The 27,542-nt window shown below is 51.5% G+C and overlaps 1 protein-coding gene and 1 long non-coding RNA gene across 12 annotated transcripts in view; one reads left to right on the forward strand and one right to left on the reverse strand.

Moving 5' to 3' along the window:
• The window catches only part of LOC102546975 (uncharacterized), a 39,888-nt gene extending 20,909 nt beyond the window's left edge, over window positions 1-18,979 (reverse strand). The window contains exons 1-6 of one of the 11 annotated variants that reach the window (XR_005503380.2): window positions 15,744-18,975; window positions 15,269-15,510; window positions 13,927-14,801; window positions 10,702-13,103; window positions 8,824-8,940; window positions 1-8,656 (exon numbers count right to left, since the gene is read on the reverse strand). The exon at window positions 1-8,656 is cut by the window's left edge and continues 20,909 nt beyond it. This is a non-coding gene — a long non-coding RNA (uncharacterized LOC102546975). Of the gene's footprint in view, window positions 8,657-8,823; window positions 8,941-10,701; window positions 13,104-13,926; window positions 14,802-15,268 lie in introns of those variants that run through there. The other 10 variants (XR_005503383.2, XR_005503381.2, XR_005503384.2 and 7 more) reach the window with 10 other exon arrangements.
• Shh (sonic hedgehog signaling molecule) lies at window positions 14,148-23,301 on the forward strand. The gene is given in 3 exon segments (NM_017221.1): window positions 14,148-14,764; window positions 19,620-19,881; window positions 22,466-23,301. Coding segments are annotated over 3 exon segments (1,314 nt in total). The 5' UTR covers window positions 14,148-14,461; the 3' UTR covers window positions 23,215-23,301.
• The last annotated feature ends 4,241 nt before the right edge of the window (window positions 23,302-27,542 follow it).

A 27,542-nucleotide genomic window follows, 5' to 3' on the forward strand; every position in this document is an offset into this window, starting at 1 on the left:
ACCTGCAGCTGCCCCCAGGGTATCCAGTCAGCAAGAGGCATTGGAAGCGAGACAGCAAGAGGGGAAGAATGCCCTCTCTCCTCAAGAAAGGATGGGCACAAGGCATCGGTAAGCTAAGCACCTACAAAGAAGAGGTTACAGGGCCCTGGGTCCCAGGACTATGGACTTCCTTCCTTGTTCCAGGCTTACAGAGATATAGATAGCCAATAAAATTATACATGCTTCAGTCATTTGGTGTGATTTGTATGTGGTAGTGTATGTCCACATAGACCCAGAGGCTAGCATCAGTCTTCTTCAGTTATTCTTCACTATGTATATATATATATACATATATATGTATATATATATATATATATATATATATATATATATATATATATATATACTCAGCTAGACTGACGGGCCAGCAAGTTCCAGGATGCTCCTGTCTCTCATCTCCTCTCCCCTGCCCACTGGCACTAAGTGTAGCTTTTATATGGGTCTTAGTGAGCACACAGCAAGCACAGCTATATGCTCAGTTACATATATGAGAGATAAAATGACTGTCACAACATTAATTCACACGTGCATCCCCTCACCTGCTTCTTATTCTTGTCTTGAGATCACTTGAGATTGATTCTCTGAGCCAGTTTTAAGCATGTAACATTACTCCTGACTGTATAGTCCCCGGCATGTAGGAGAGCTGCAGTAACCTTTGACCTCTGTCACCATCCCAGGCCCTGACAATCGCCCTTCTGTGATTGTTGCTGTGCACTCAGCTGGCTTTAGATTCCACTTCTGTATCTGTTGCTTTTCTGTTGCTGGGCTAAAACACCATGAACAAGGCAGCTTATAGAAGAAAGGATTTATTTGGGTTATGGTTCCCATCATGGCAGGGAATTGTGGCAACAGACAACAGTCACAGCAGAAGGAATAGCTAAAGCCTCACATCTCCCCAAGCAAAAAGAGAAGAGAGAGCTAATTCGAAATGGTTCCAGTCTTATAATTCTCAAAGCCTTCCTCCAATGTCACACTTCTTCCAATGAGGTCACACCTCTGAAACTTCCCCCCAAACAGTGCCACCAACTGGGGACCAAGTATCCAAATGCCAGAAACTCTGGGTGACATTCTTGTTCAAACCAGCATGTCTGGCCATCTTCCAGTCACATTGTGCCTTCTAGGCTTATCTATGTTCTTGAAAATGTCTGGACTTTTCTCCTTTTTCAAGGCTGAGTAATATCCCACAGTGAGTACACACCAATTTTTATCCATCTGTTTCCTTTATGGGCATTCAGTTACTTCCACATCTTTGCCTCCATATCTTTGCTGGGATGAGCCTGTCGGGACATACATCCCTTAAGTTCACTGACCTCATTTCTCACTAGTGGAGTTGCTGAGTCACTATGTTGGTTCCAGTTTGGGTCCCATGATGGCTCCCCAGCTGACATCTTTCTCAGTAAGTCTAAACACCCACAACTCAGAAGAAACAGAAAAATGGGATGGCCTTCCACTGTCACCTTCTGGTTAGCAAATGCCTCAGGATCTTGGATGAGCATTCTTGCCAAAGATCGGACCAAATAGAGATCTGATCATCTAGGCTGCAAATATACTAGACAGTAACTTATAGTTCTCTGAAAGTCTGACGTATTCCTGTAAGAGAATCAAACCTTAGATGGCCTCTAAGGGAGATAGAACTTTCAAACACATAAGCAGGGACTCTGCTGGGTAGAGAATGCAGCAGTGGACACTAGTCTGTGACACTGAAGTGGTATGAAGCCCTAAGCAGAGCTTGGCTGCTGCTGCTAAGGAGACAAGAAGGTCCTAGTACTGACTCCAAGCAGAATAAAGTGACCTATACCACCCATGTGTCCAAATCAGAAGGAGAAGGAGGAGGAGGAGGAGGAAGAAGAAGAAGAAGACGACGACATTTGCCTAAGACTGTAGAGGCCATTGGCTCCGTGTGCATGCGTGCGTGAGTGCATGTGTGTGTGCACGTGCATACTGTATGATACATGTGTAGGCACTGTATGGTATGGTATGATGCTCAGCCTCTGGCTCCCTGCCATTAAGAAGCAAGCAGTCTGTTCTTGGGATCTGCACAGGATGGGCCTCGTGTTTGCACTAAAGGATGGAGTTGGCATTGCCTCAGTATCAGGAGCAGTGGACTAACTGATTGTGTGAATAGGCAACAACAGCTATACCTGTGAGCATGCAGGCTTCTGGACACCCAGAAATTCTAGTCTCCCTCCAAACCCCATGGGGTGGTTGAAAGGAGCCAACATGGGGCCAGAGTGGTATCTGGTCTAGGTGGGAGCTCCGTACCCTGTGCCATGTCCACCCAACTGGGCTCAGTTCAGACAACCTCCACTCCCCTGTAATGGATCAGAAGCCCATAGCAGACAACTAGTTGCCTCCTGATGCTCTTTGGAGGCACAAAGCACACACATTTCCCCCTCTTTCTCCTTTTTTGATGAGTCAGAAGTGCCAAGGCTTGCTGGGCTATCCATGGCCCTGCCTGGATGGCCTCCTCTTACTGAAGCCCTCGGAGCTCTGTGTCTGTTTGGATTTTTCATCCTTGCTCTCCAAATGATGATTTATCTGGCTTTCAGAACAGAACACTGAGAGGCCTAATAGAGCATGTGGCTTCTGAGGTTGTTTCGATTTATAAATATTTTAATAGGGTTCTTATTCCTTCACAGCACATCTCCCACAAACTTTTGTACCAGGAGCAAATGCCATTTTTTCTCTAATGAAACAATGGAATTGTTTTTCTTCTCCATCTTGAGAGGGAGGAAGAGAGGAAAGGAGGAGGGAGAAAGTGAGGGGGTGTGTGGAAGAGGGGACATTGTCACACTTAAAATACCCCTAAAAGCATGTGGCAGTCATATCTGATTTAAACCAGCTCCTGTGGTTCTGTAGTCCGTGGCGCCCCAGTGCTCCTGCCCAAACCTTGGGTGACAGTTAAGAACGGACAGCCTTCATTTTCATTAAGCTTATTTTTCTTTTCTCTGCTACTTGGCCGTGTGCATGCTAGGCGGGTTGTCCACCACCAAGCCTTCCTTAGCATTTTTGGAGAGCGGGTCTCACTAAGTTTTTCTTGCTGACCTTGGATTAACTTTGTAGCTCAGGTGGCCTTAAATTTACTGTCCTGCCACAACCTTAGCAGTAGTTGGGATTAGAGTTGTGTAACATAAGGTTAAATCTAGCTAAGGTGCCCGAGAACAACTTACTCAATAAATCAGATGATTGGACCTTTAACCATAAAATTTAAGAAAGTATAAAGCCAAATTAGACAGCAACCCCACAGGTAAGTCTAGCATACAAGTCCATTAGTAGGCTGATCTGCATCGCAGTGTCAAGGCTCAGAGCAAAGGAGTGAGGTTCACCATTGCCCTAGCTAATGCTGGCTTTGCATCCACACCTGTTTGCCTTGGCCGAGTTCCCTTCCCACCTGATACTCATTCGTGCAGATAAGGCCTTGGGTTTGAAAGCTCTTTGCAGAAGTTTTTGGGTTTGTCTTTGACTTAACAGCTATTTTTTATCCCTCAGTCCTCCCTTCTGTTCAGGATCAAACACCTTAGCAAGGAAGGAGAGAGGGAGGGAGGGAAGGAAGGAGAGAGGGAGGGAGGGAGGGAGAGAGAGAGAGAGAGAGAGAGAGAGAGAGAGAGAGAGAAGGGGAGAGAGAGAAAGAGAGAGAAGAAACTTGCCCAAGAAGTCTCTTCAATAATCCCAGGTTGCAGTTATGAAAACTAAGAGAGGTGGTCGGTACCCCCTCTCTGGGAGCTCATGGAGTCATCATTCTAAAGATTCTGCCTTGTATCCGCCTTTCTTTTCCGTACAGTGGAGATGGAGTTGAAGCTACAGTGTGTTAACCAGATGGTTAAACATAAGAATAAATGCTGTCTGGCCTTGAGTACCATTCTAGTAAAGTGTATTGCTGCCCTCAGAGTCATGGTGCTGGGAGCCAAAAGATGACAGCAGAGTTGAACTGTTGCCCAGATGCAATTACTGATTAGAATTGATTATTTATACAAAGAAAGGCGACCGATAGGATGACCAATAGTTGTCACAATGCAGCAGATTTGAACAAAAGTTCCGTAATTGTTCAAAAGACCATCCACCTCACAGAAATGGGATGGAGGGTGTGCCCCAGAGACCCCTCTAGCTGCAGCCTCATGAACTGATGTTTATGTGACGCTGGCATTCTCCAGGCCATCCTTGGAAAGGCCTATTCTCTTTCTCCCCTTCAGTTAGGTATAACCGGCCCTGCTCCACACCCTGAGGTGTGAGGAAGCCACCTTTGAAAGCCATGCGTCTGCAGTTGCCGCTCTTCTTAACCAGGCCATAAAACCACAGGCTCATTTAAGCACACAGTAAACTAATGGGAAATGACATGTGACTAAATATTTGAAAGCTGTTTCCGTGCCTTATTTGATTTGCCTAATTATGTGTTTTACTTCCTCCTTTATGGAACTGTTGCCTGAGGTATGTGAAGCCTTTATACCTGCTTCATTTGATTCATTAATAGCTGGATCAAAATGCCGTGCGATTACATTGGCATGCAGTTTTAAGAATGCTTCCAAGTCCCTTCCTTCTGTGATCAAATTCTAAGATCCTTAGATGGGCATTCACAACAAATCTAATACAAAGGGTGTCCCGGCCACTCTGTCACCTCCCACACACATCCCTTCTCCACCGGGCCAAATACAACAAAACAAAACTAGGGTATAAATATGTCAGGATGAGAAAGAAAAACATGTACGCAACATTCAAACACCGTCTGCCAATGTGAAGAAACAAGAGAATCGAGACAATCACACGCATACTTGGCCTGCTCCCATGGTCCAGTGAATGCCAGAGTTACCATGGTGGGAGGGAGCGGAGCAGCATCCCCAGGGCAGGCTTTGTCTGGGTGCCACTCAAACAGAGAGCTGGATTCATCTAAGGGTCTGTGTACTTTGGGGCAAGCCACCTCACACTGAAAAGGCCAGAGGAGAAGTGGAGTTTGGCTCCTCCTCATACCTCTGGGTCTCTCTTGGCATCCTGCCCTCCCCCAGTGAGATGCTGTCTAGGCTCCCCAGCCCTCCCATCTGTGAAAAAGTGGCACCAGGCACTTTCCAGGGAACAGGCTCTGAGGAGTCTCCTCCTGCTATGAAGAGGCTGCTGGTAGAAAGAGCCAGCTCCCTCCAAGGGAGTCAGTTCATAGCAGTCCTTAGAGGGGAAGGAAATGGCTTTGAGTGAGTGCTGGACAGTGCCTGAACTAGAAGCTGGGACCTCCTGGAAGGTCAAGCCATAGGTTAGGAGAGTTACAAAGTTACGGATGGCACAGCTCACTGAGACCCCCATTCCAAGGCAGAGAAGAGGATCTCCCTGGACCCCTAAAGCAGAGACTAAGCTAAGAATCCAGCCACGATTCCTGTCTTTTGGAGACCATGGTGGCTGCTGTACCACCTGGAAGTGTTACCTAGGGGACCCGATGCCATCCGGAAACTCAGTTATGAGTTGTGCTGCCTGTCGGCGGTGCTAGGTCACTACGGGGGTCTTATGCATAAAGCAGCCACATGTGTCTGTGCCCCGAAAAAGTAACAGGAATTTGAGGTTAACCTGATATACATAGTTCCAGACCAGTCAGGTCTACCTAGTGAGACTCTCTCAGGAAAAAAGAAAAAGGGGGAACAAAGTAGGAGAGTACTTTCTAAAGAGTTGGATCCACTACATGATGGCCGACAATGGTTTATCTTATTTACTCTTCAAACAGGATGAGAAAGACAGGAAGTAGAATTGTTGAGAGAAACTCAAGTTTCATTGAATGTTCTTCTTAGCCAAGCTAAAGAAATGGCCTCTCCAAAGTCAGTTGGCTCATCCTACTATGAGCTGCCTTTGGCCTCACAGTGAAACCAAACTGGTTTTCTTAGTTTATTTTTGTTGAATTCCTTTCCAAATAGAAACCACTAGAGTGTGCTGCACTGATAAGAAACTTTCATCCAGTGATCAATATTTATTGAACATCATCTTAGCTAGGAACTTAGATGAATGAGACCAACAGACCCTTCTAGAAGTGCAGAGGTGTGCTGACACAGTCTTGATGTCAGAGTTCAGCTCCCAGGAGAGCACTTGGCTATAAGAAACAACACAGGCCACTGGTACGCAGTCCACGTACAAGAAGCTCAATGTCTGGCACCACAGGGAATGGCAGCAGACAGTGGCAGGGCTGGAAGCCTCATGCAGGGCAGCAGGCGAAAGTGCAGACACAATGCACTAGGAATGACTCCTGCCCAAGATAGCCACGGCAAAGACAGAGGGCTCCCCAAGCATGAGCAGGTCTCCATCTGCAAAGGTCAAGGATGTAGAATCTAGAATCTTCCCATTGAAGTTAATCAAAAGCTTAGAATGAGGTTCCTGGACTCATTTTTACATCAACCTGGAGCCAAAGGAAATCCTTCCAGGTCTGATCCTGGTTCTCTAACTGGAAATCTTTCTGGAAATTCTTCAATGGCAGCTATGAGATGTACATGGTTTCGCACTTTCCCTGACACCAGAGATGCTGGGGGCCCAGTGAGAAGGTATTCTACAGACTGTCAAGTAGGGGCCAAGGTTTCTGCCATTTGAGTTGAGTGCCATCTCAGATACCAAAACAAAACTATGGCACAGCTCAGTCCTTCGAACAAAACAAACCCCACCAGCAAGTCACATGCTTTTCGTGTCCACTCTTTAAGACTCTTGTTTTAAGCTGCCCACTGCACATAGCATATAGACCAGGCACACAGGCACACAAGCATGTAGTAAGGCTACCCAAGCACTCAATACTGAGCATGTAGGAACCAGCTGCCAGACTCACAGACAGAAGCAACTTGCCTCAAGAGGAACTGACATAGACTCAGCCCTGAGCAGTCACAACACCTGCTTGAAGATACATGTCACCTGAATCTCACACACCAATAATCTAAGAATAATCTGAAAACTGAACTCTGCCAAAGCTTTAACGTTACAATGGAGAGAGGAGCACCTTAGCCACAGGGACCATCACCAGGTTCCCTGTCCATTCTCCATAGCAGCAGGTACATGATACATGGAACCCTGGCCATAAGAAGTACCAACCAAAGACCATAGGACTTGACACTCGCTGTCCTGATGTGACAACCACTGAGGAACCCTGACCAAGGCTCTCTGGGCATGTCTATAGTGGATGACTTGTTTGCTAGATTAGTTGAGATAAGAAGATCTTCCCACCATACATGGGACCATTCCCTGGGCTTAAGCCCTGCAATGCATAAATGGAAGCCAGTGAACCTGGCAACAGCGCTCATCTCTCTGCTTCCTGACTGAAAATGCGGTTTGGCCCGTTGCCACCTACTCTGCTCTGAGGACTTCCCTATTGTGAATCAAGAGCAACTCCTTCAAGTTGTTTTGCCGTAGCACTTCATCCCAGCAACATGAAAAGGAACCAGAAGCAACATCTACAAATCTCTCCTTTGTAACCACGATGCCCATCCAGGCCACCACAGAGAAGCTGGAGCCCTCAAAACAAGCTAACCTCTGAGGACAGCAGCAAGAGCCCTCCGTTCCTGGTTAAAGCATCACAAAAATTCAACGTGGACATGCCTAGTCCTGAACCCACAGTGTCTATCGGGCACACAGTATTCTTCTTGGAAACACTCTTACATCAGACAAGAAGGGAGGTGGTTGAGGGGCCAGGGCTAAAGTCAGCATCAGGGGCACACGGATCACACATGGCTTGGTGCCCGTGGGTGAGGTCACCTTTCTTTGTGAGGAAACATGCCCCTCCAGGGCAATGGTAAGGATGGAGTCTCGGAGAGAGAATAGTGACCCTGTGTGCCCAATGCAAGAAGCGACAGGACAGAGCAGCTGAGGAGAACCACTCTCAGACACCCCTAGTTTTCTCCTCAGCATCTCTGATTCTGGACCACTTTTTACCTGAGCCCCAAGATGCACACATTCCTCTGTGCCTTATCTTTACAAGTGCACGTTCATGCTTCCTTTTCTGCTTCCATTCCTTGCTTCCCCTCTGCTGATACAGCCATGGGCCCCACAGATCATAAGCTGGAGATGTATGACAGGCTCTGGGGCTCGGGGACTGCTATTGCTGATGTTCCTGCCATAGATTCTCTGCGGGATAGGACAGAATATACAAACTCTGTGCTCGTTTCCTCAGTGGGGTTGTTCGTGTTGGTAAACTGAAATTCAGTGCAAGTCTAACTGAAAGACAACGTGCAACACTGAGCAAGGAAGCTTTGCTAACCTGAGTTCTAGGTGACATGTGACTTCAGGCCTGGAGACCCTCTCTGTGTAGGACAGTCAAAAATGAAGAACCCAGCCCCCAAAGAGGTGAAATCCCCTGGTCACTGAAGGGTGGGGTGAGAGACAGAGGGGAAGAGATGTCCTCTCTTCGGAGAAAGCAATCTTCTGCAGCGCCCTGCTGTTGTCCAGCCTCCAGTCCCAGTCCCAGGATCCGGGTGGCCACCGTGACATGACTCTTGAGGCTGGCACAACACTCAGCAGAGCTGCACAGCATCTGATGGAAGCGGTTCTTTCTGGAGTGAGTGACCACTTCTCAACCAGCAGAATCCTCTGCAAAACCCTCCTGCCGCAGAGGAAGAAGCAGTCCGTACCCGTCCACCTGGTTTCCTGGTCGCCTGAAGCCTCCTAGAGAAAGGGTCTATGAGAATATTACAGGCTAAGAAGCTCGTTGAGTGAGTTGGGTCCTAGAAGCTTGGCTAACATTGGACAACCCAAGTGTTTGCTGAACATCCCTGGCTTCCCTTTGTGTCCTGCTTCCCACCTCACCCAGTTCCCTTTCCTCACCTTCTTACCCTCCGTACCCACCTGGCTCCGTCCTGCCAGCCCTTTTTCTCCTCTTCTCTATACCACAGCAGGCATGAACCGTAAGCTTCACCGCTTCATGCTCTTGGCTTGGCTTCAAAGGAGAATGGTAGGGTCCCTCTGAAGACAGCAGAAAAGACTTGTTCTTCAAAAGCATGAGATGGATTGATGCACCTGGAGCTCCTGGAGCTACTGCTCCTGCCCCAGGCTCTAGCTGGACCCTGCAGCTGGAACACAGCCCATGCCCAGGCCACAGGAGATATGGACAGCAGCTGGTCCCCACATGGGGAGGTCAGGCTGTTCAGGAGCCAGCCCGTGGGAGGTCAGAGGGGGCTGTGTGGTCTTCTGTGTCCAGTGTAGAAGGAGGTTGGGGCTTAGACTCCTCCCCTAAAAAGTGGCTGTGGCCTGGGCCAGCAGCTTCTCCTGAGCTTAGGGTCACAGCTTTCTGGACTGAGCACTGGAAGAGCTCCCAGTCGGAGGGGAAGGGGAGAGGACTTGCTGGAGCCCCTTCAGTCACACACAGGTCTGAGCCTCTCTTTCCACAGCACCATGTCAGAGATCTCAGTGAGTACACAGAGTTCCAAAGACTTTCTAGAAAGACTAGGTGTCCTAGTGTGCTTCTCCGTTACCATGATAAACAACCAGAACCAAACTCAACCTAGAAGATGGAGGAGCTTATTTGGCCCACACCTACACGGCACAGTGCTTCACTAGGGAAAGTCAAGGCAGAAACCCTGAAGAAAGATTAAAACAGAGGCCATGGAGGGGTGCTACTTACTGGCTGGCTCACCATGGCTTGATCAGCCTGCTTTCTTATACCCCCAGGACTACCAGCCCAGAGTTAGGACTGTCCACAATAAGGGTGACCCTCCCAAGCCAATGGTCAGTCAAGAAAACATGCCGTAGCCCTGCCCACAGGCCACTCTCAATTCCTCAGTCGAGTATCTCTCTTCCCAGATATGTGTAGGTTTGTGTCAAGTTGACGAATATCCAACCAGCACATTAGGAGTCTACATTACAGCTGGTACAGATTCCAGACACAGTAGGAGCCATGGTGGCTCTGGGGCCAATGTCCCTCTACAGCCTGGAGCTAAGCAGGATGAATGGGCAGAGAATAAGTCTCTGTGACACATCATGGCACTCACTGCCAGGCCAGATGAATCTGGGTGCCCTTTCCCATACATTGGCCCTATATCAACTCCATACATCAGCATCCAGCCCTTCTGCTCCCTTCTTTCTGGACAGAAGACACCTAAATGACGTAATACTCTATTGGTTGGCCTGTCTGACAAGAGCTCTGGCCAGAGAGGATCAAAGCAGGTAGTGAAGCTCCATAAATCAGAAAAAGAAAAGGGTATAATGGTCTCTGCCTCCCCATTTCCCAGTGTGAAGGACATCCAAAGCTAGAGACCCCTTCCTATGCCCTGATGCATCTGAGCATACAAACCTGGACAAAGTGGCTGTCACAGCTTCCTGCCTTCTGTCCTGGCTTTTGCTGTACACCCCAAACTTCCCGATTTAATACCTCCTCACCCACACACTGGCCCCTCACTATACCTGCTCTAGAAAAAATAAGAACCTCGGAAGCTTACTTCCAGTCTTTTGTCCTGTCCTATGAACCCATGTGTGCTGTTCCAAGCCAGGAGTGGCCATAGAACAGTGTGTCTAGGGACCCAGGAGCATCCTGAAGGCACTGGAGAACATCCCCAGGGACGGTCCAGCTGAAACCTACAGCCAGGTGGTTCCTCTCCCCGTCCCAAGCCTTGGGGATTCCCATCAAGGGAGTCAGCAAAGCAGAAACGCTGATGTGATTGTTTGTGAACGAGGCCCTGTAGCTGTTGGCTCCCCAAGTGATTCTAATGTTTAGGCTTAATGTCTTACCTTTCCCAGGGGCCTCTGTGCTTCAGCAGCTACAAGACCGGAGGGAAAGAGGTGATGGCATTTTGGAGTACCACAGCAGCTGTGGTAAAGAAATGCCCAAACTGGGGTCAGAAGAACTGGTTATGACATCCAGACCCATCCCTTGGTCCTCTAGGCCATACAGCAGGCCACCTGCCTACATCCTCTTTCCAAGTCACAAATGTACCTGGTGGCTCTGTAGTGGACCAGAAACCATTTGGAGACTCTAAAGGCTCAGAGAGCTGAGGCCTATTTGGACCCAAAATGAAACAGTCATGGCTTACACCTTACACAGAACCCACTGAAGGATGGACAGGGCGTAGACAAAGTATGATATAGCATGTGATTCTCTGACCATTAGCACCAAAGCAGCTTTCCCAGACTGTAGGTATCTCCTTGACTGTAGAATTTTCCTCTCCCCTAGCTTTCGCCCCAGAGAACAAACTGGAGCAGGTAAAACTCTATTTGCCAAAACTGAAAAAAATTCAGGAGGAAAATGAGACGTAACTGTGTGATTGGGCAGAATGAGATGGTGACAGAGCTGTCAAAGAAAGAGAAGTCAACTGGGAGAGAAAACAGGAAAAGAGAAGAGGCCAGGAGGCACGGACTGGGCTGGGATCCCTAGCTCAAACTGTGGAAACTGTGGAAAGGGAAGTAAGGGTTGGGAAGGAAAGACAGGTGGCAGAGAACAGAGGAGGAGCCAAAGAGCCTAGTCCTGCTTCCAGGACTTTCCAACTGGAGACTGCAGAATTTCCCCAACCCGGCAGGCCAGAGTTGAAGGCAGAGTGAGGACGCCATCTAGCGGCAGGGGCTGGAAGGGGGAGGGGGCCATGCCCAGGACACTGCCTCTTGGGGGGTGGGGCAGACACAAAGATTGGCCAGTGCTCCTCAGAGTGAAGGATGGAAAGGTGCTCGAAGGGTAAGAGCCTGCCGAAGCCCAGCAGGAGGAAGAGCTAGACGAATGAAAAGTAGCCCCTGGGAGTTGAGGGGATGGCTGGCCCCACCAGGCAGAGGCTGGACTCTGGAACCTCTTGCAGGCACAGGGAGGGGCCCAAATGGTCTAGAGGGGAGAGCAAAGAGAGGGAGCCATCTGGTGTCTGGAGGTGGAAGGCAGCAAGTGTCTGGTGTCTGGGAAGTGGGGAGTGGGAGGGATTCACCGGGAAGGAGGCAGAGAAGAAAGGCCACATGTCCCCCCACCCCACTCCCCTGTGGCCAGGCTCCTGGTCTCATTCTCAAGACAACAAATATGAACGGTGATTGCTTTTTATCCAAACGGTCTGCAGCCTGGAGCAAGAAGCAAGCTGCCCCTAGGTACAAGGAAAAAAACAACAGGGTTTAGCAAATAACCCTTCATTTTCCTTCTAAAGATCCTCCCAGGTTCCAGGAAGGCCAGCCCTTGCCAGACTCTCCTGGAACTAGCATCTCTTGTCCCTAGAGATGGAGTGGGGGCAGACAATAGGCCAGAGCATAACCAAGTCACCTCCTTCCCCACAGCCAAGAGGGAGCTGACTATGTCTGGGCACTCCTAGGCCAGTTGTGCCCACATGGAACGCAGGCAGTTTAGGGGTTTGTCTTCAAATCTCATCCGCTTATCCATCTGATGCCGAGGAGAGCTGGTGCAGGATCCATGCACCAGTCTATATCCAAAGACATCAAGAAGAGAGTGCTGGTCAGCATGCACAGAGAACAAGAAGAGAGGGAGGCAAGATGGGGCTCCAGGATGCTCAGGTCTTCTCAGGCCCAGCACCAGCTAGTAATATTACAGCTACATGCCATGCAGACCCGCCCTCCTGGGGCAAGAACACTGGGTCCCTTTTGTATATATTTTTCCCGGTTGCCCCCCCACCCCTGGTACTTAAAGGCTGGAGAGACTGGCTCTTATTTGGCCTACACGAAGCTGGGACCAACTCCCACTAAGAATCTGCACTTGGTCCTCATAAATCAAAGGATAGAGAACTCCAGAGAGGGCAGGTGTGAGAGCTTTAGTCAACCCCTTCCCACCCTGGGACAGTGAGGTTCTGCCCTCCTGCCAGTTGAGACTCATCCTAGGGAGTAGCAAGCACTTTCCTCTCCTCACACCAACTCAAAAGCAACCAAGGTTCTAAGCAAAGGGAACCTCTGAAACACCCCACTGAAGGTTGAGCTTGCACTGGGACAGGATCAGGAGCCAGAGGCTGGTCCCATGGGACAACACTGGAGGACTCGATCCCTGAGTAGGTACTCCATTCCTCATGAATAGCTCACCTCTACTGCTCATCCTAGAGGAATCTTGCCTGTGAGTGGGAAGGGAGAAAGGCCAGAGCAGAATCCCATCATCTATAAAAACAGGGAGTTTCACGGTCTATTTTTCTGGCTTAAGACTTTTCTTGAAATTTTTCTTTTTCCTGAAAAAGAGAGAGGGTTGGACATTCTGACAGTATTGACCTCTAGAAAGCATATCCTCTTCTAAGATGCCTCTTGTGGTCAGAACACTGTCCCCTAGATCCCTAAGATCTTCAGTCTGCAGGCCCTACACCTGGCCAGCTTCTGCCCTTGAAGACTAGCTTGCCAAGCTCCGGTGAAATACAACTGTGGTAAGGAGACTGAATTCCACATTCAACGTACCCCAGCCTGCACTTTGCTGGATTGATTGTGGGGGTGGCTCGTGTGTGCCACCTTGCCCACTCTCGGTTGCCTCCACCTGCCAAGCACACAGCAACCCCCACCCCCAGTACTGAGGTGCAGCACATGTACCCCACCCACTGCACCCTGCAGACATTCTGGACCTGCCCCTCAGCTCGGATGCATCCACCTGCAGTGGCTTGAGTGTGGTGCAGTCTGTGAGGCATGATGAAGGACAGTATTTTAGAGCACTTAAAACAGCAACTCTTTAGGTCGTGGTCACTTGTGATTATCCTCTCTCCAAAGATGCTAACTATTCAGGAGATGCTGGGTGAGGTGTTTCCACAACCCTGGGATATCTATCCTGCTCACTCACATCTGGGGATAGGGTGTAAACAAGGTAAATAGGAGGGAGGCAGCTTTGCCTTCGATGGTCGAAGCTTGTAGGGGGGGAAGCATCTGTACTGTCCTTTAAAAACTTATGCTGGCTTTAACCAAAGCATCTACCATTTAGAGAAAGTAAGGGGGAAGCAGCCGTGAACACAAAGCAGGCAGTGCGGGGTATTATTCCAATAAACAGGCCTCCTCCCTCGCACCCACCTTTACCTTAGTAAAGACTTTTCTTTTCTTTTCTTTCCTTTTTTCAAACTAGAAGCCTTCAGGTGAAAATAAAGCCACAGCAGCCAGAGGGGGGAGAAATGTAGTCTTTCTCAGGGTTAACATCTGAAGACAAGCTTGTGCGGCTTGGCCAATCAGATGCGCCCCTGCCAGCTATAATATAGTGCGAAAGGCAGCCTGTCTCACAAGCTCTCCAGCCTTGCTACCATTTAAAATCAGGCTCTTTTTGTCTTTTAATTGCCGTCTCGAGACCCAACTCCGATGTGTTCCGTTACCAGCGACCGGCAGCCTGCCATCGCAGCCCCTGTCTGGGTGGGGATCGGAGACAAGTCCCCTGCAGCAACAGCAGGCAAGGTTATATAGGAAGAGAAAGAGCCAGGCAGCGCCAGAGGGAACGAACGAGCCGAGCGAGGAAGGGAGAGCCGAGCGCAAGGAGGAGCGCACACGCACACACCCGCGCGTACCAGCTCGCGCACAGACCGGCGCGGGGACGGCTCGCAAGTCCTCAGGTTCCGCGGACGAGATGCTGCTGCTGCTGGCCAGATGTTTTCTGGTGGCCCTTGCTTCCTCGCTGCTGGTGTGCCCCGGACTGGCCTGTGGGCCCGGCAGGGGGTTTGGAAAGAGGCGGCACCCCAAAAAGCTGACCCCTTTAGCCTACAAGCAGTTTATCCCCAACGTAGCCGAGAAGACCCTAGGGGCCAGCGGCCGATATGAAGGGAAGATCACAAGAAACTCCGAACGATTTAAGGAACTCACCCCCAATTACAACCCCGACATCATATTTAAGGATGAGGAAAACACTGGAGCAGACCGGCTGATGACTCAGGTAGAGACCCATTGCGGGTGGGAAACGGGTTCCTTCCCTGGAGGGGGGGTGCGTGTGACCAAGCAGTCAGCCCTGCTCTGTTTGCTCTTTGGGCAGGTAGAAAGGCGGCTTGCTCTCTCCTTCCCCACCCACCTGCCCACCTAGCACTCCTCTTCCGGGAGGAGAAAGGAGGTGAAGGGTCCAGCAGGAAGTTTAGGGTTTGGTGGAATGGAGCACCAGAAGATGGGGTTTTCTATCTTATTAGTCTCATTTAGTTAGTCTCGCGGGACGACCTCCTCTAACTACCTGTATTCTACCCTGAAACTTGGAAAGACCTTCACTCTGTGGGTGTCTGCCCTTTTCAAGTGGAGACAGAAAATGGAGGGAGTGGGGATGCCCTGTACACTTCAAGGGGCCTCCAGGTCACTGCAAACATAGCCGGGAGCATTTCCAGCCCCTAGCTCCCACCTTTCCCTTCTCTGTGTTTTTCTCCCAAGACCACCCCACCCTTTACCCCACCACTACCAAAGAACTGTAACTGGGAAAGCTGAGGAGAGGGCAATTGTGACAAAAGGCAGAAGCTCCAGAGTCGCCCGTCTTGTCCCCACTGTCTCGCGTAGCCTGACTGCGATCCCGTCGTCCTCAATTGTGCCGGTCGAGAATGTATTGATATTTCTTTAAGGATGCTCCTCAGTTCTCCAGAGCCCGCGGTACCTTAGGGGAGGGACTTGGAACTTGCTGGCTTTGCAATCCCTTTAATTTTCAACCTGCTTGCATAAGAATTAGACGCGAATAAATATTCGGCGACCAGGGTGGATAGACGGAAGGCAAAGCCTCTCTTCCCATCCCACCTCCTTTGAGATTTCTAGGCTACCAATCTTCCAGCCAAACCGAGACTTTCTGAAACTCCATGCACGTATGACTGGAGCTGGAAATGGGTTTCCTTGCAAATATAGGTCAGCATCCTTTTTACTGCCCTATTAAAATATTCAAGTCCTACCTTTAGGGCTAGGTGCGTCAAGCGGCTGGAGGGGCGGCGCTGGCGGGGCGCAAGTGCAGGGGGCGGGGGCTGGAGAAAACAAGAGTGGAACAGCCCGCGCGACGCGACGCGACGCGACGCGCAGCTCGCCACCGGGTACCTGCTGTGTGGGAAGCCTAGGAGACTAGTCTTAGGGTGGCAGGCCAGAGCTGGAGCAAAAGGAAGTCGTGGAGGCTGAGTACAGGGCCATTCTCTCTCCATCTCCCTCATCTGCTCCCGACCACCTTAAATCTGGACCGCGAGTGTGGGGGCGCGCGCGCGCGCGGGAGTCGGGGAGCTGCGCGAGCCAGTTAACTCTGCGCGGACCGCGGGGCGCCCGACTGGTCCGGCTTGCAAGAGCGAGTTCTCCCGCTGGCCCCGGGCACCCATCCCCTGGCTACCCTATTCGCCTCCCCTCCCGAGGGGGGGGGGGCATCTCAGGATAAGGAGGTCCTTGGGAAGGTGCGATCAGAGAAAAGATTACCAATGCAAAGAGGCCTGTCGTGGACACGCAGGGTCCTCATCTCGGATGGGTCTGCAAGGGGGTCCTCGGCTGGCCCGCTCCCTAGTCCGGCCCGCCGGGCCTCTGCGTGTCGCAGAGCTGGGAGAGCGCCGAGCCTTGGTAGACGCCTTTCAGCCCGGCTTACTCCTGCGCTATCGATCCCGAGGCTAGGGTTTCAGCGCGCGGGGGTTGAGCTCCGGCGGCTTGTCCCTGACCCTGCAGGCGCGGAGTGCGCCGGGCCCGAGCGCAGGGCTCCGAGCGCGCTCACTCTCTAGGGCGCGCAGGCAGGGGTTGAGCCGCGAGAAGTCGCAAGGCAGGGAGCCCCGCGGGTCTGACCTGGACTGCAACCCCGCCACCCTCGCGGCCCCTCGGCCTCAGCGCCCTAAACGGAGATCCCCAATTAAGTCCTTTCCCTCACGCCACCCTTCCAGTCAGGGACCCGGAGCTTAGCCTCCCTACAACGGATCACTCTCGCCGCCGCCTCGTGCGCGCGCGAGCAGTATTTGAACTTCTGACCTTCTGTCAAGTTCCTTTAGACGAAGGAAACGAAAACAAATACTTTTCTCCCTTGGGCAGTGGTCATTCTGGTTCCCAACACAAAAAGAGGTGGTAGAGACAGCAAAAGTGGGGGTGGGGAAGGCCAGGCCAGGATCTTCTCACCCACCCTGCAAAGATCCCCCAAAATGAGGGTGGCTGTAAAGGTGGCAGTCTAGGAAGTTCCCCTTGGTACAACCCTCGCTGGTTCTTATTCCGGGTTGGCAGAGATAAGAGGGAATGGGAAGGAAGGAGGTGGCGAGAAGGCAGGACTAGAGGTGAAGGGGTGAAGCCAGGGAATCTCCGGGGAACCTGCCATCCGCCCCTTCCACCCACCCATCCCCCCTTTAACAACCACTTGGTTCGGGCCGAGGTCCCCTCTCTTCAGTCTCTCCTGCCTCCCAGTCTGTCTCTCTAAAGTGACTGAGCCCAAGTCCCTCAACCATGGCAGGACCGTCCCCAGTGGAACTTTCTGAGCAGTTCTGGATCGCAGGAGCTCCTGGTTAATATTAACTCCGGAGAGGGAAGCGCAGACAGACACTCTCCTAAAGCAGTCCAAGCCCCAGAGAGTGCCAGGCTGTTGTGCCCGCGGCCAGGGGTCTGGGGTGGGAGGCAGCAAGGGCCTGATCTGCAGGATCTGCCGGCTGAAGTGGGGGGAACCACCTGAAGAGCCAGGTTGAATAATTTCCTACGTGCTTAGGAGTTAGCCAGGAAAAGGAGGCCAGGTGTGGGTTTGAAGAATAGTTTTCTGCTTTGAAGAGTAGGGTCTGTCCCCGCCCCCCAGTTAGGAGAAGAGTGAAGTAAGGTGTGTTTAGAGAGTGGAGTCTCTCTTGAAGTGAGACGCCACCTCCCTCACAATGTGGGAAGCCCACCTTTGGACGTGACAGTCCCTGCTCTGAGCTCCTGGACTGCGCTGGTGTGCAGATCCGGGAGGCGAGCTGGAGGCTTCAGGAACAACTTGGCCTCTTGCAGACACAAAGCTGGGCCCCAGTGACCCTGCTGGGCTTCACGGTGGCTGCACAGAGTCGGGCTTGATTAGCGGCACACGACCCAATGAATTAATAACCGGGCTGAGCTTCCCGGCTTTGCCGACATTCCCTCCCAGAGCGGGCGGGGGAGTACCCGGCATCTCCCTGCTGAGTTGCGCTGGGCCTGGTGTCCGGGAGGGTTCTGAGGCACCGGTGCCAACTCAGGGACCATCAGAGTTGGCCTCTCCGAGTCTAGGGACTGTCTCGACCCAAAGCTCTTTGCCTGGGTCCTCTGTGTCTACCCTGGTGGCGCAGCTCAGGATACTGGGCTCCAGAGCCCTGTCCATCGTACCCTCGCTCTCCCCTACTGCCGAATGGGAAGCTTGTTAAGGCCACATCACAAGCTTCCCCCCATTCCCACCCCCCTAGAAAGAAGGGAGCGAGTGGAGTGCAGGTTGGAATAAAGGAGGAGATAAGCAGAACGTAGCACGGTGTGCGCCTGCGCGCAGCGACTTTGATTCTCGGTACTAAACTGACTCTGGCTCCAGGACTGATTTTCATATAAAACAGATTCAGTCCCCAAGATTGAACTCCAACTCTGTCTTTCGGACTTTTCTCCTTAAGAAAACTGTTCGCAGGTCCAGAAACTTACCAGAGCGGACCTGTTGTTACTGCATCCCTCCCATGTGCTGTGCTTTGAACTCTACAACCATACTCCTGGGCCTCATTGTTGCCAAATACACGCCTTTTCCTGATGCACACACATTTCTCTGTTCATGAAAGACTGGGCAACAATCTTTTGCAAGAGTCTCCCTGGCTACATCTAGAGCCCTGTCATCTAGGGGCCACTCTCCCATCCCTGTAGCCTGCTAGCTATCCTCTCAGCCTGAAGGATCATGGGTTGTCAGTCTTACCCTCTGCAGAAATTATTCCTGCCACCACGGGGGTCCAGTTCTCTGGGTAATGTGCCCTTACCATGTTAACTCCACTCACACCTCCCCAAGCCAGTATGCCACCAGCAGCAGCATAAAATTCCAAGCACTGAGTTAGCCACCCAGCACACAGACACTGGACTCCCCTCTTTAGGATATCTTTGCCTTAGCGTGTGACCCAACAGTGCCTCCACTATCCCCAGTTCAACTGTGCCCTGCAAGGGAGGAGGCAGGGTAAGGAGAGTTTCACAGAAGACCCTCTCTTGGGCAGGGCTCAGAAGCCTTGGGCCTTGCTGGCTCCCCATCCCCCTACCTTTCCCACCCCACCCCCATCCACTTGTTAAGTTTGCTCTTCAAACTTGCCGGACACCATTCTGTGCAGGGCCAAGAAAACAAGAGGGGAGGAAGAGAACTGGTCAAAGAAAACAGGAACACAATCAGGCCACAGACCAGCCTGGCAGAGAGGAGCTCCTTGCAGGAAAGAATGTGGCTGCCTAGACCAAGAATGTTTGTCCTCTGCCCTGCCTATGCTGGACACCAGCATTCACCTGCTTGCTTGTCCTTGGCCCACTGCCCACCCCTCAGCGTTGCTATGGATTTCCTCAGGCCCAGCAGGTATAGGGAAGGCCTGACCTCCAAAATAACACAGGACTTCTAACCCCTAAAGTATGCCAGGAGTCCTGTCTCACCAAAGCGCATCTGGAATCTCAAATGGTTCTTGTTTCTCAGGCCATGGTGCTACTGTTTCTGAGTTCGAGACAGGCTGTCAGTTGGTTCCTGGGAAAACCTGCCCCTCCGGCAGCTGCCATGCCCCCACCCCCATGTCCTCATTCACTCAACCCCTGCGTCCTGGACCTGTGGTTGGTGGAGAAACCACCAACGACTGTGTCTGCCACTTAGGGTTTCTCCCTTCTCCCCACAGAGGTGCAAAGACAAGTTAAATGCCTTGGCCATCTCCGTGATGAACCAGTGGCCTGGAGTGAAGCTTCGAGTGACTGAGGGCTGGGATGAGGACGGCCATCATTCAGAGGAGTCTCTACACTATGAGGGTCGAGCAGTGGACATCACCACGTCTGACAGGGACCGCAGCAAGTATGGCATGCTGGCTCGCCTGGCTGTGGAGGCAGGCTTCGACTGGGTCTACTATGAATCCAAAGCTCACATCCACTGCTCTGTGAAAGCAGGTAAGTTAGCCTCCTCTTCGTGGCTTTTCTCCATCACCCTCCACCTCCCACCCTTCCCACCAGAAGGTCTGGAAAAACACAGGGCAGAAGGGAGAGTCAAGAAAAGGGAGGAATGCTCTTGAAAATCATAGCCTGTGACCCCTCCCCAGTCGGGTACTTCTGCAACCTTTTAGGCTACATGCCAGCATATCTGGGTGCTTTCCAGAGCCCCCTGTTTCAGGTACTAGAGACAGAGGGTATCAGAGAGCATTGTGGAAGGGGGTCCTCCTGGTGATTACAGAGCTCTCCTTGATCTCTTCTCTCATTTAGGGCTTAAGAACCCACTGCCACCCCCTCTCCCTCCCCCATGGGCAGAAGGGTCTGTCCAGGACATAAACCCGGGCACTGGCTCCTCCCCGCTGGGAGTCTGTGGATTTTAAACTAACTTAACTCACTCGCTAAGCCTGTGCTGGGAAAGGCCTGGTGGGAGGTAATAAACTCTTTACTTCCAACGTCGGGAGACCGCAAGCCTAGAAGCATCCGTTCTTATTAGGAGCCCAGCTGGGATTCAGAAAGTCCCTGGCAGAACTGCGGAAGGCGATCCGCTGGAGCAGCTGCCCCCAGCCGGCACGAGGCGGAGTTCCCTGGGCCTGCAACGCCACACGCTGTTGGGGGGGAGGTACAGCTAGGGAGGCAGGCAGCCAGCGCACGTGCCTCTGTGAATTGTGTTCGCGGACAGGCGGCTCACGGTGACTTTCCATAGAGCTCTGTCCTTCCCGAGACCCACCCCCACCTAAGCTTCCCAAGTTTCCAAAACCGTATTTTACTGACACATGTTAGTTGGAAATAATTTAAACGTCAAGAAACACTAAGTGGCAGCAATAGTTGGTGAGGGTGCACAGGAGTGGCGATGGGAAGTCCTGTAGGAAGGTGTTGGCTTCGGGAGTTCCACCTCACCAGGCTCCTTGCAGGACCCTGGCCCCGGAGCTCCTATTAGTCTGGGGGCGGGAAATACAGTTGGAGGGCCCAGGCCCTAAGTAAGCCCTTCCCTGGGTGTTAAGGCTGCGCTGAACACACAAGGCTTCCCTGCCACCCCTGTTCGCGGAGTCCCTCTGGCAGGAGTCCCTAGGGGATCTCCTCACAAATGAGCAGCGGTAATCCAGCCCGGAGGGTCCCGAAGGCAGTGCAGACCCCGGCCTGGGAGGGCAGCTCATTGGCATTCTACACACGCGGGCTGGGGCGCCGCGCCTTGTGTGTCAAGCGGGGTCGTGCGACTCGACGACTACTCCGGCTCGCTAGAGCCCCGGGTCGCATTCCGGGGAGCTACCGAGTGCTTCCAATGGCCAGCCCCGCACTTCATGCCAGGGAAAACGATGAGAAGATTAAAAGCCTTCTGTAATTCCAGCAGGAAGATTCTTTCTGGCAATCTCTATTTGCCAAAAGCATGATCCTGGAGATTGGAATGCAAAGAGACTGGGACCTCCCCCCGCCTCCCTGGCCCCCCGCGCTCCGCCCTATCCTTAATTATTGTCCTCTGGGACAGTGAACCTCCGAGAGCTACGGAGGGCTGGGTAAAGCGGGTAGTCAAGGGGCCTTGAGAACCCGCGCTTCCAGCGCTCCTAGCAGGCCTGGCCATTTAAAATTCAAATACACATCTCGAGTGCTTGGAAAAGAGGCCGGGCTGTGCAAATAGTGCCTTGTGAGGCCCGGGCTTCTGGAGAGTCCCTGTGTGTGAACTGCACGAGGGGGAGGGGTTTGCACCTGAGCAAATAGGGAGGGGGCCGCCAGCGAGCTGCAGAGTGAGCTGAGAATGGGGGTGGGGGTCTGGAAGTGTCCCCTCTTCCAAGGCTGTCTCCTATTTATCCCACAAATCACAATGACAATACCAGGCTCTTTATTGGATTTTAATTAGAAAATCCACACAAGTCTCGGGCTTTCACACCTCGGGCAAGCCTCTGGAATGTTTGTCCAGTTGCTACAACGACTACTGCTATTTTTCGATCTCCGCTCCCTGGTCATCCACCGACCAACACCAAGGCCCTCACTGAGGAGGCCGGAGGCGGGGGCAGCCAGGGTTCCCGCCGCACAGCCTCAAAGCACTGCGCACAGGGAGGCGCAGCGCCCTGCTGTCCGGGCGGGAAAGAGGAAAGTGCGCCTGGCGCCCGTGCGAGCTCAAGGAGGCTTCCTCAGGAATCCAAGTGGAGAGTAAATATCCTTCTGGGTTCGCGGCGAGGCTGGGTGCATAGGAGGGGAGGGGGAAGACAGGGCCCGAGGCAGGAGAAAGGCTGGGAGTGTCCCCTGCCTCTTGGAGCAAACAGCCGGCTAAATTTTACCGGTGTGGGAGCAATCTTGGAGGGTCATTCAGGAATGCGCCTGACTGTGAATTTAGCCACTAGAGCGCTGGGATTGTTGGCATAGGGCGGCCTGCTCTGGACCAGTCTAGATCTACCCCCACCCCCACCCCTGCCTCTCCGCCCCCAAGCGCGCGCCCCTGGTCCAGCCGAGTGGGACCTGAACGTGCGCCGTCACGCATACACGCACGTATTCGCACTAGGCGTACCTGTCTCCTTTGGCACTGAACCTTGGGTCTCTCTCTACCCCGCAGAGAACTCCGTGGCGGCCAAATCTGGCGGCTGCTTCCCGGGATCAGCCACAGTGCACCTGGAGCAGGGTGGCACCAAGTTAGTGAAGGATCTAAGTCCCGGGGACCGCGTGCTGGCGGCTGACGACCAGGGCCGGCTGCTGTACAGCGACTTCCTCACCTTCCTGGACCGCGACGAAGGTGCCAAGAAGGTCTTCTACGTGATCGAGACGCGGGAGCCGCGGGAGCGTCTGCTGCTCACCGCCGCGCACCTGCTCTTCGTGGCGCCGCACAACGACTCCGGGCCCACTCCGGGACCGAGCCCACTCTTCGCCAGCCGCGTGCGTCCGGGGCAGCGCGTGTACGTGGTGGCTGAACGCGGCGGGGACCGCCGGCTGCTGCCCGCCGCGGTGCACAGCGTAACGCTACGAGAGGAGGCGGCGGGTGCGTACGCGCCGCTCACGGCGCACGGCACCATTCTCATCAACCGGGTGCTCGCCTCGTGCTACGCAGTCATCGAGGAGCACAGCTGGGCACACCGGGCCTTCGCGCCCTTCCGCCTGGCGCACGCGCTGCTGGCCGCGCTGGCACCCGCCCGCACGGACGGCGGGGGCGGGGGCAGCATCCCTGCCCCGCAATCTGTAGCGGAAGCGAGGGGCGCAGGGCCGGCTGCGGGCATCCACTGGTACTCGCAGCTGCTGTACCACATTGGCACCTGGCTGTTGGACAGCGAGACCCTGCATCCCTTGGGAATGGCAGTCAAGTCCAGCTGAAGTCCGACGGGACCGGGCAGGGGGCGTGGGGGCGGGCGGGGCGGGAAGCGACTGCCAGATAAGCAACCGGGAAAGCGCACGGAAGGAGACTTTTAATTATAAGAATAATTAATAATAATAATAATAATAATAACAATAAAAAGTAGGACAGTCCAAAGTAGACTATAAGGAAGCAAAGACCCCGGGGAGTTCTGTTGTTGTGTTTAGTTTAAATATTTTTTTTTAATTTTTTCGTTATTGTCTTGTTTGGGTTATTTTTCTCCTCCCCTGGCTATTTATTTGTTTCGTATGAATAGATGTTTTAAATAATATGAACGGACCTTCAAGAGCCTTAACTAGTTTGTGTCTTGGATAATTTATTATCGTGTGAACTGTACTCACAGTGGGGGAAAGATTATTTTGTGAGGCCAAGCAACCTGCTGAAAGTCTATTTTTCTACATGTCCCTTGTCCTGCGTGTCAGAAGGCAAAACTCCGCATTCCTCGCCTGCTCTGCTCCTGCTTTTCCGCAAGTGTAAACTAGAACCTGCTCCATGGGGGTCCACAAATTATATTTTTATACACAGAATTGTAAATTAGATTTTTGAGAGATCAATACTTAACTGAATGACATTTCATTTTTTGAAATAGTGTAAAATATGAAAATATATTATTTTAATTTAACTATTTTCCAATGTAACAGCCGTCTTCTGTACTGCCTTCTAGGTATGTATTTGCTTTGTAACCGCCACTTTGGTCATGTTCTTGGAAACTAAGACTGTTAACGCACACATACACACTTTTTTTCTTTTGACAGACTGGAAGAACTCTGTTATTTTTAACTTCAAAGAATTTATTAGAAAATAATATTTTTTAAAAGTGCACATAGCGGTGAGCCCACAAGGATGGAGCCTGTAGTTTGTACAGAGAAAAACAAGGATGTTTTTGCATTAATAAACTGAGAAACAACTGCTGTACATTTACTAAAATGTATTTTTGAATATTTTGTAATAGTTTTATAGAAATAAAGCGTGCCACGCACCCAGTGGTTAAGTAGATATTTCCTGAGAATCCCTGTTGTGCCCCTTTTTATGTTGTTTTTGGCTTCATTTCTGGGAAATCTGGAGCCCCATATTCTGTCGAGTTGTAATGCTTCTACTGTAATTTCAGACCTACTGACTTAGGAAACCAAAATCAACAAAACAAAGCCACAGTCTGCCCTCCTCACTGGAAGACCTCAGCCCTGGGCTTGCTATGCCAAGCTCTGCTCACACTCTCCAGAGTTGGGGGATTGAGGGGGACAGTCTCACCCCAGGCCCAACTCTTTGCCAGCAAAGCCTTCTTTGTGGGCTTCCTCCAACCTAGAGGGAACAACCTCCAGAGCTGAAGATGCTGTGTCTGAAGGCCAGACAGGATCTCCTAGAAACTTAGTTCTCTTGACCCTCCTAGCATGGTCGTTCCCTCCTAGCATGGTCGTTGGAGTAATTTCTCCATCTGGGCCTGCCAGAGGGTGGCCACTTTAGTATCTCTTGGTCTGTGTCTATCTGGAACAATCGCCAAGCCTGTAGTTTGTCCTCAGGGCTCAAGCAGTGACAGTGTTAGCTAGATGTGGTGGGAGAAGCCCTTCCAGTTTACTCTGCCTGGCAGCGTTTGCAGCGGGACTCTGCCCTGGTTCTTTAGTGTATAGAAACACGGCCCACTCTGTGCTTTGGGAAGAAACATCTGAGAAGCTTTGATCTGATGGAAGGGTCTCTGGGCAGATGGAGCCAAAGCAGAGGCTGGCCCTGGTTTACAAAGCAGCACTAAGTGGAACTTGTAACTGCTCGGCAGGCCTACCCTCCAGAAGAGACCTTTGAGGGTGTCTGCAGCCCTGAGGAACATCTTGGCGACAGCCTACCCTCAGGGGTTTTCCCAGGAGGCTGTGTCCCCTTGGGCCAGGGATTTGTCCTCCACCTGCTTCCCCAAGGCCAGCCCTCTTGGCAGCAGCAGGCCTTGGTATTTCTCTGCAAAAGATTTTTCCTTGATCTCATCTCAGAAGCAGATTCAAAGGTGGTGTGTCTGATGTCCCATGGGATTGGCCATTGCTTTTCTTTTGTCCATTCTGACAGGCAAACGGGAACCACTATGCACACCAACAACTTCCATTGTGCCTAGCAACGTGATCACTTACCTATGCACTGGTTGGTCAGAGGCAAGAGCTGGAGGCCCACTCAGCCCAACGTTTGCCATGGCCTGAGAGGAACTCTGGGAACAAGGGCACTACAGAATGCATAACGCCAACCAGCGCCTTTTCCTGGAGGGGCCGGGTGGCACAGGCCTGCTGCCCACCTTCAGGGCTCCCTCTGTCCTTCTTCACAGGATCTTTCTATAGCCATGAAAGAAAAGTATTACATAGGTGTGACAAACAAAGACCCTGAAAAAAATATAGGCCATCCAGCCTTAGCAGGGTGCCCAGGCACCTCTCCAGAATTGGTGGTATTAAGAAATTGTGCAAAACGCATTATGGTACTTATCGCCAGTCCCTCATACCCGAGTGATCATCTGTTCTTGTAGAAAACAAATGCATCAGAATGCTCTCAAAACTGGCATCTTTGGGCTGTATGGGTTGAGTAAGTTAAGAAATCACAGACTTCCTGCACTGTTGGTTATGTGACAGAACTTCTATCCCATGGCTGTCGAGAACACCCTTCATGGCCTTCCATGAGAATGAGCTGTAAATGGGAAGGAAAAATTCCCATGGAATCTCTCAATGGCGGGATTGAGTCAGGCTGTGGTCATTGTCCCTGTGCAGGAAGACACGTGACTCAGCAGCTGACAGGGTGGCAGCGTATTGTTCCCCTGGTGGCATCTCTGCTGTCAGAGTCACACTCACATGGAAAACGCTGGGTGCAAAGGATGCTGGGTGGCTGCAAGGCTTGCCCAGGAGGCACCAAAGCTCCTGCCAGGGATTCGAGCGGGCACAAAGAAGCTGGCTATGGGGCTCCCTAACACCCGGAACCACTGGGCGCCTTCCCTCTGGGTACCCAGGGATGTGTCCCACACATGACTTCATAGGAACAGATTGCAATTCACTTCTCAGGTCTTGACTTTTCCCAAGCCAGGAGTACATTCAAAGACAAAGAGCAAGTTATGACCCGGAGACAAATCTCGTCAAATCTAGTCCTCCTCACATAACTCGTAAGCTGACATTGTTCCTAGCACCTGTAAATGTCTGACACAGAGAATCTAAGTGATAGTATTTCATGGCACCTGAGAAAGTTAGAGCTGAGTAGCGGTCAGTAAATTTTTACTGGGACACACCAAGCATCCTCACAGCAACTTGCCCATTGCTTCCTTCCTGCCTGTGTGAGAGAGTTTGTGGTTACAGCAGAGATCATGAGGCCTCTGGAGCTCCAGATATATATATATATATATATATATATATATATATATATATATATATTTATATTTATTTATATTTATATTTATATTTATATTTATATATTCCTGTGGACAAGGTGTTTCTAGTCCTCTTTGTAGAATTCCCAACCGTGGCTGGGGATGTGGTCTGGTCAGCAAAAGTGCTTATAACACAGACTTGAGGAACCAAGCTTGATCCCAGTACCCACACAAAAGACTCAATGGAGCAGCACTGTTCTGTGATCCCAGCACCAGGGAAGTGAACATAGGAGAGTCCATGGCTTTCTGGCCAGCTAGCATGGCCAGATCAGTGAGCTCTAGGTCCAGCAGGAGATCCAGTCCTAAAGAATAAGGAGAACAAATAGTGGACACCTGACATCAGCCTTGGCTTCCACGTACACATGTGCACACATGCATGCACACTCACACACTGTGAATACAAAAACTAATCTATACAAACACGAAATGATAGTTAGATTAATCAATAATTAAAAATGACTTGGTGACTGGGGCTGCAGGGCCTGCTATCATCAGAAGTGGGGTATCTTTCACTAGAAGCCACAGGCCTTGTACACAATGCCTTTCTCCCTAAGAGCCAGAGGAGACCTCAGAGGGTTTGTGTTCAAGGAAGTGGGAAGCCACCCCCACCTGGTGGTGAAACTTCAAAGCTGAATGCCAATCCCAATGTACTTGGTCAGAGAGAACAGCCCATGCCCAGAGCCACCACCTTCCAAAAGAAACTTCCCAAACCACCCCAAAAGATGTGTCTGGGATTGGGAAGGAGCCTGATTCTCAAGAAGAAAATTCACTACCAATACCTATTTTACCACATCAAAAGTGCTGACTCCTGTCTCTGGCATGAAGTTTACTACCATGGTCCAGTCTAGAGTTCAGTAGGGTAGCCATATCTCCAAACAGGAAGCTGGTTTAACCTTAGCAGGCTGAGAAATC

The sequence above is a fragment of the Rattus norvegicus genome, chromosome 4, assembly GCF_036323735.1.
Source record: "Rattus norvegicus strain BN/NHsdMcwi chromosome 4, GRCr8, whole genome shotgun sequence".
Taxonomy (NCBI): Eukaryota; Metazoa; Chordata; class Mammalia; order Rodentia; family Muridae; genus Rattus; species Rattus norvegicus.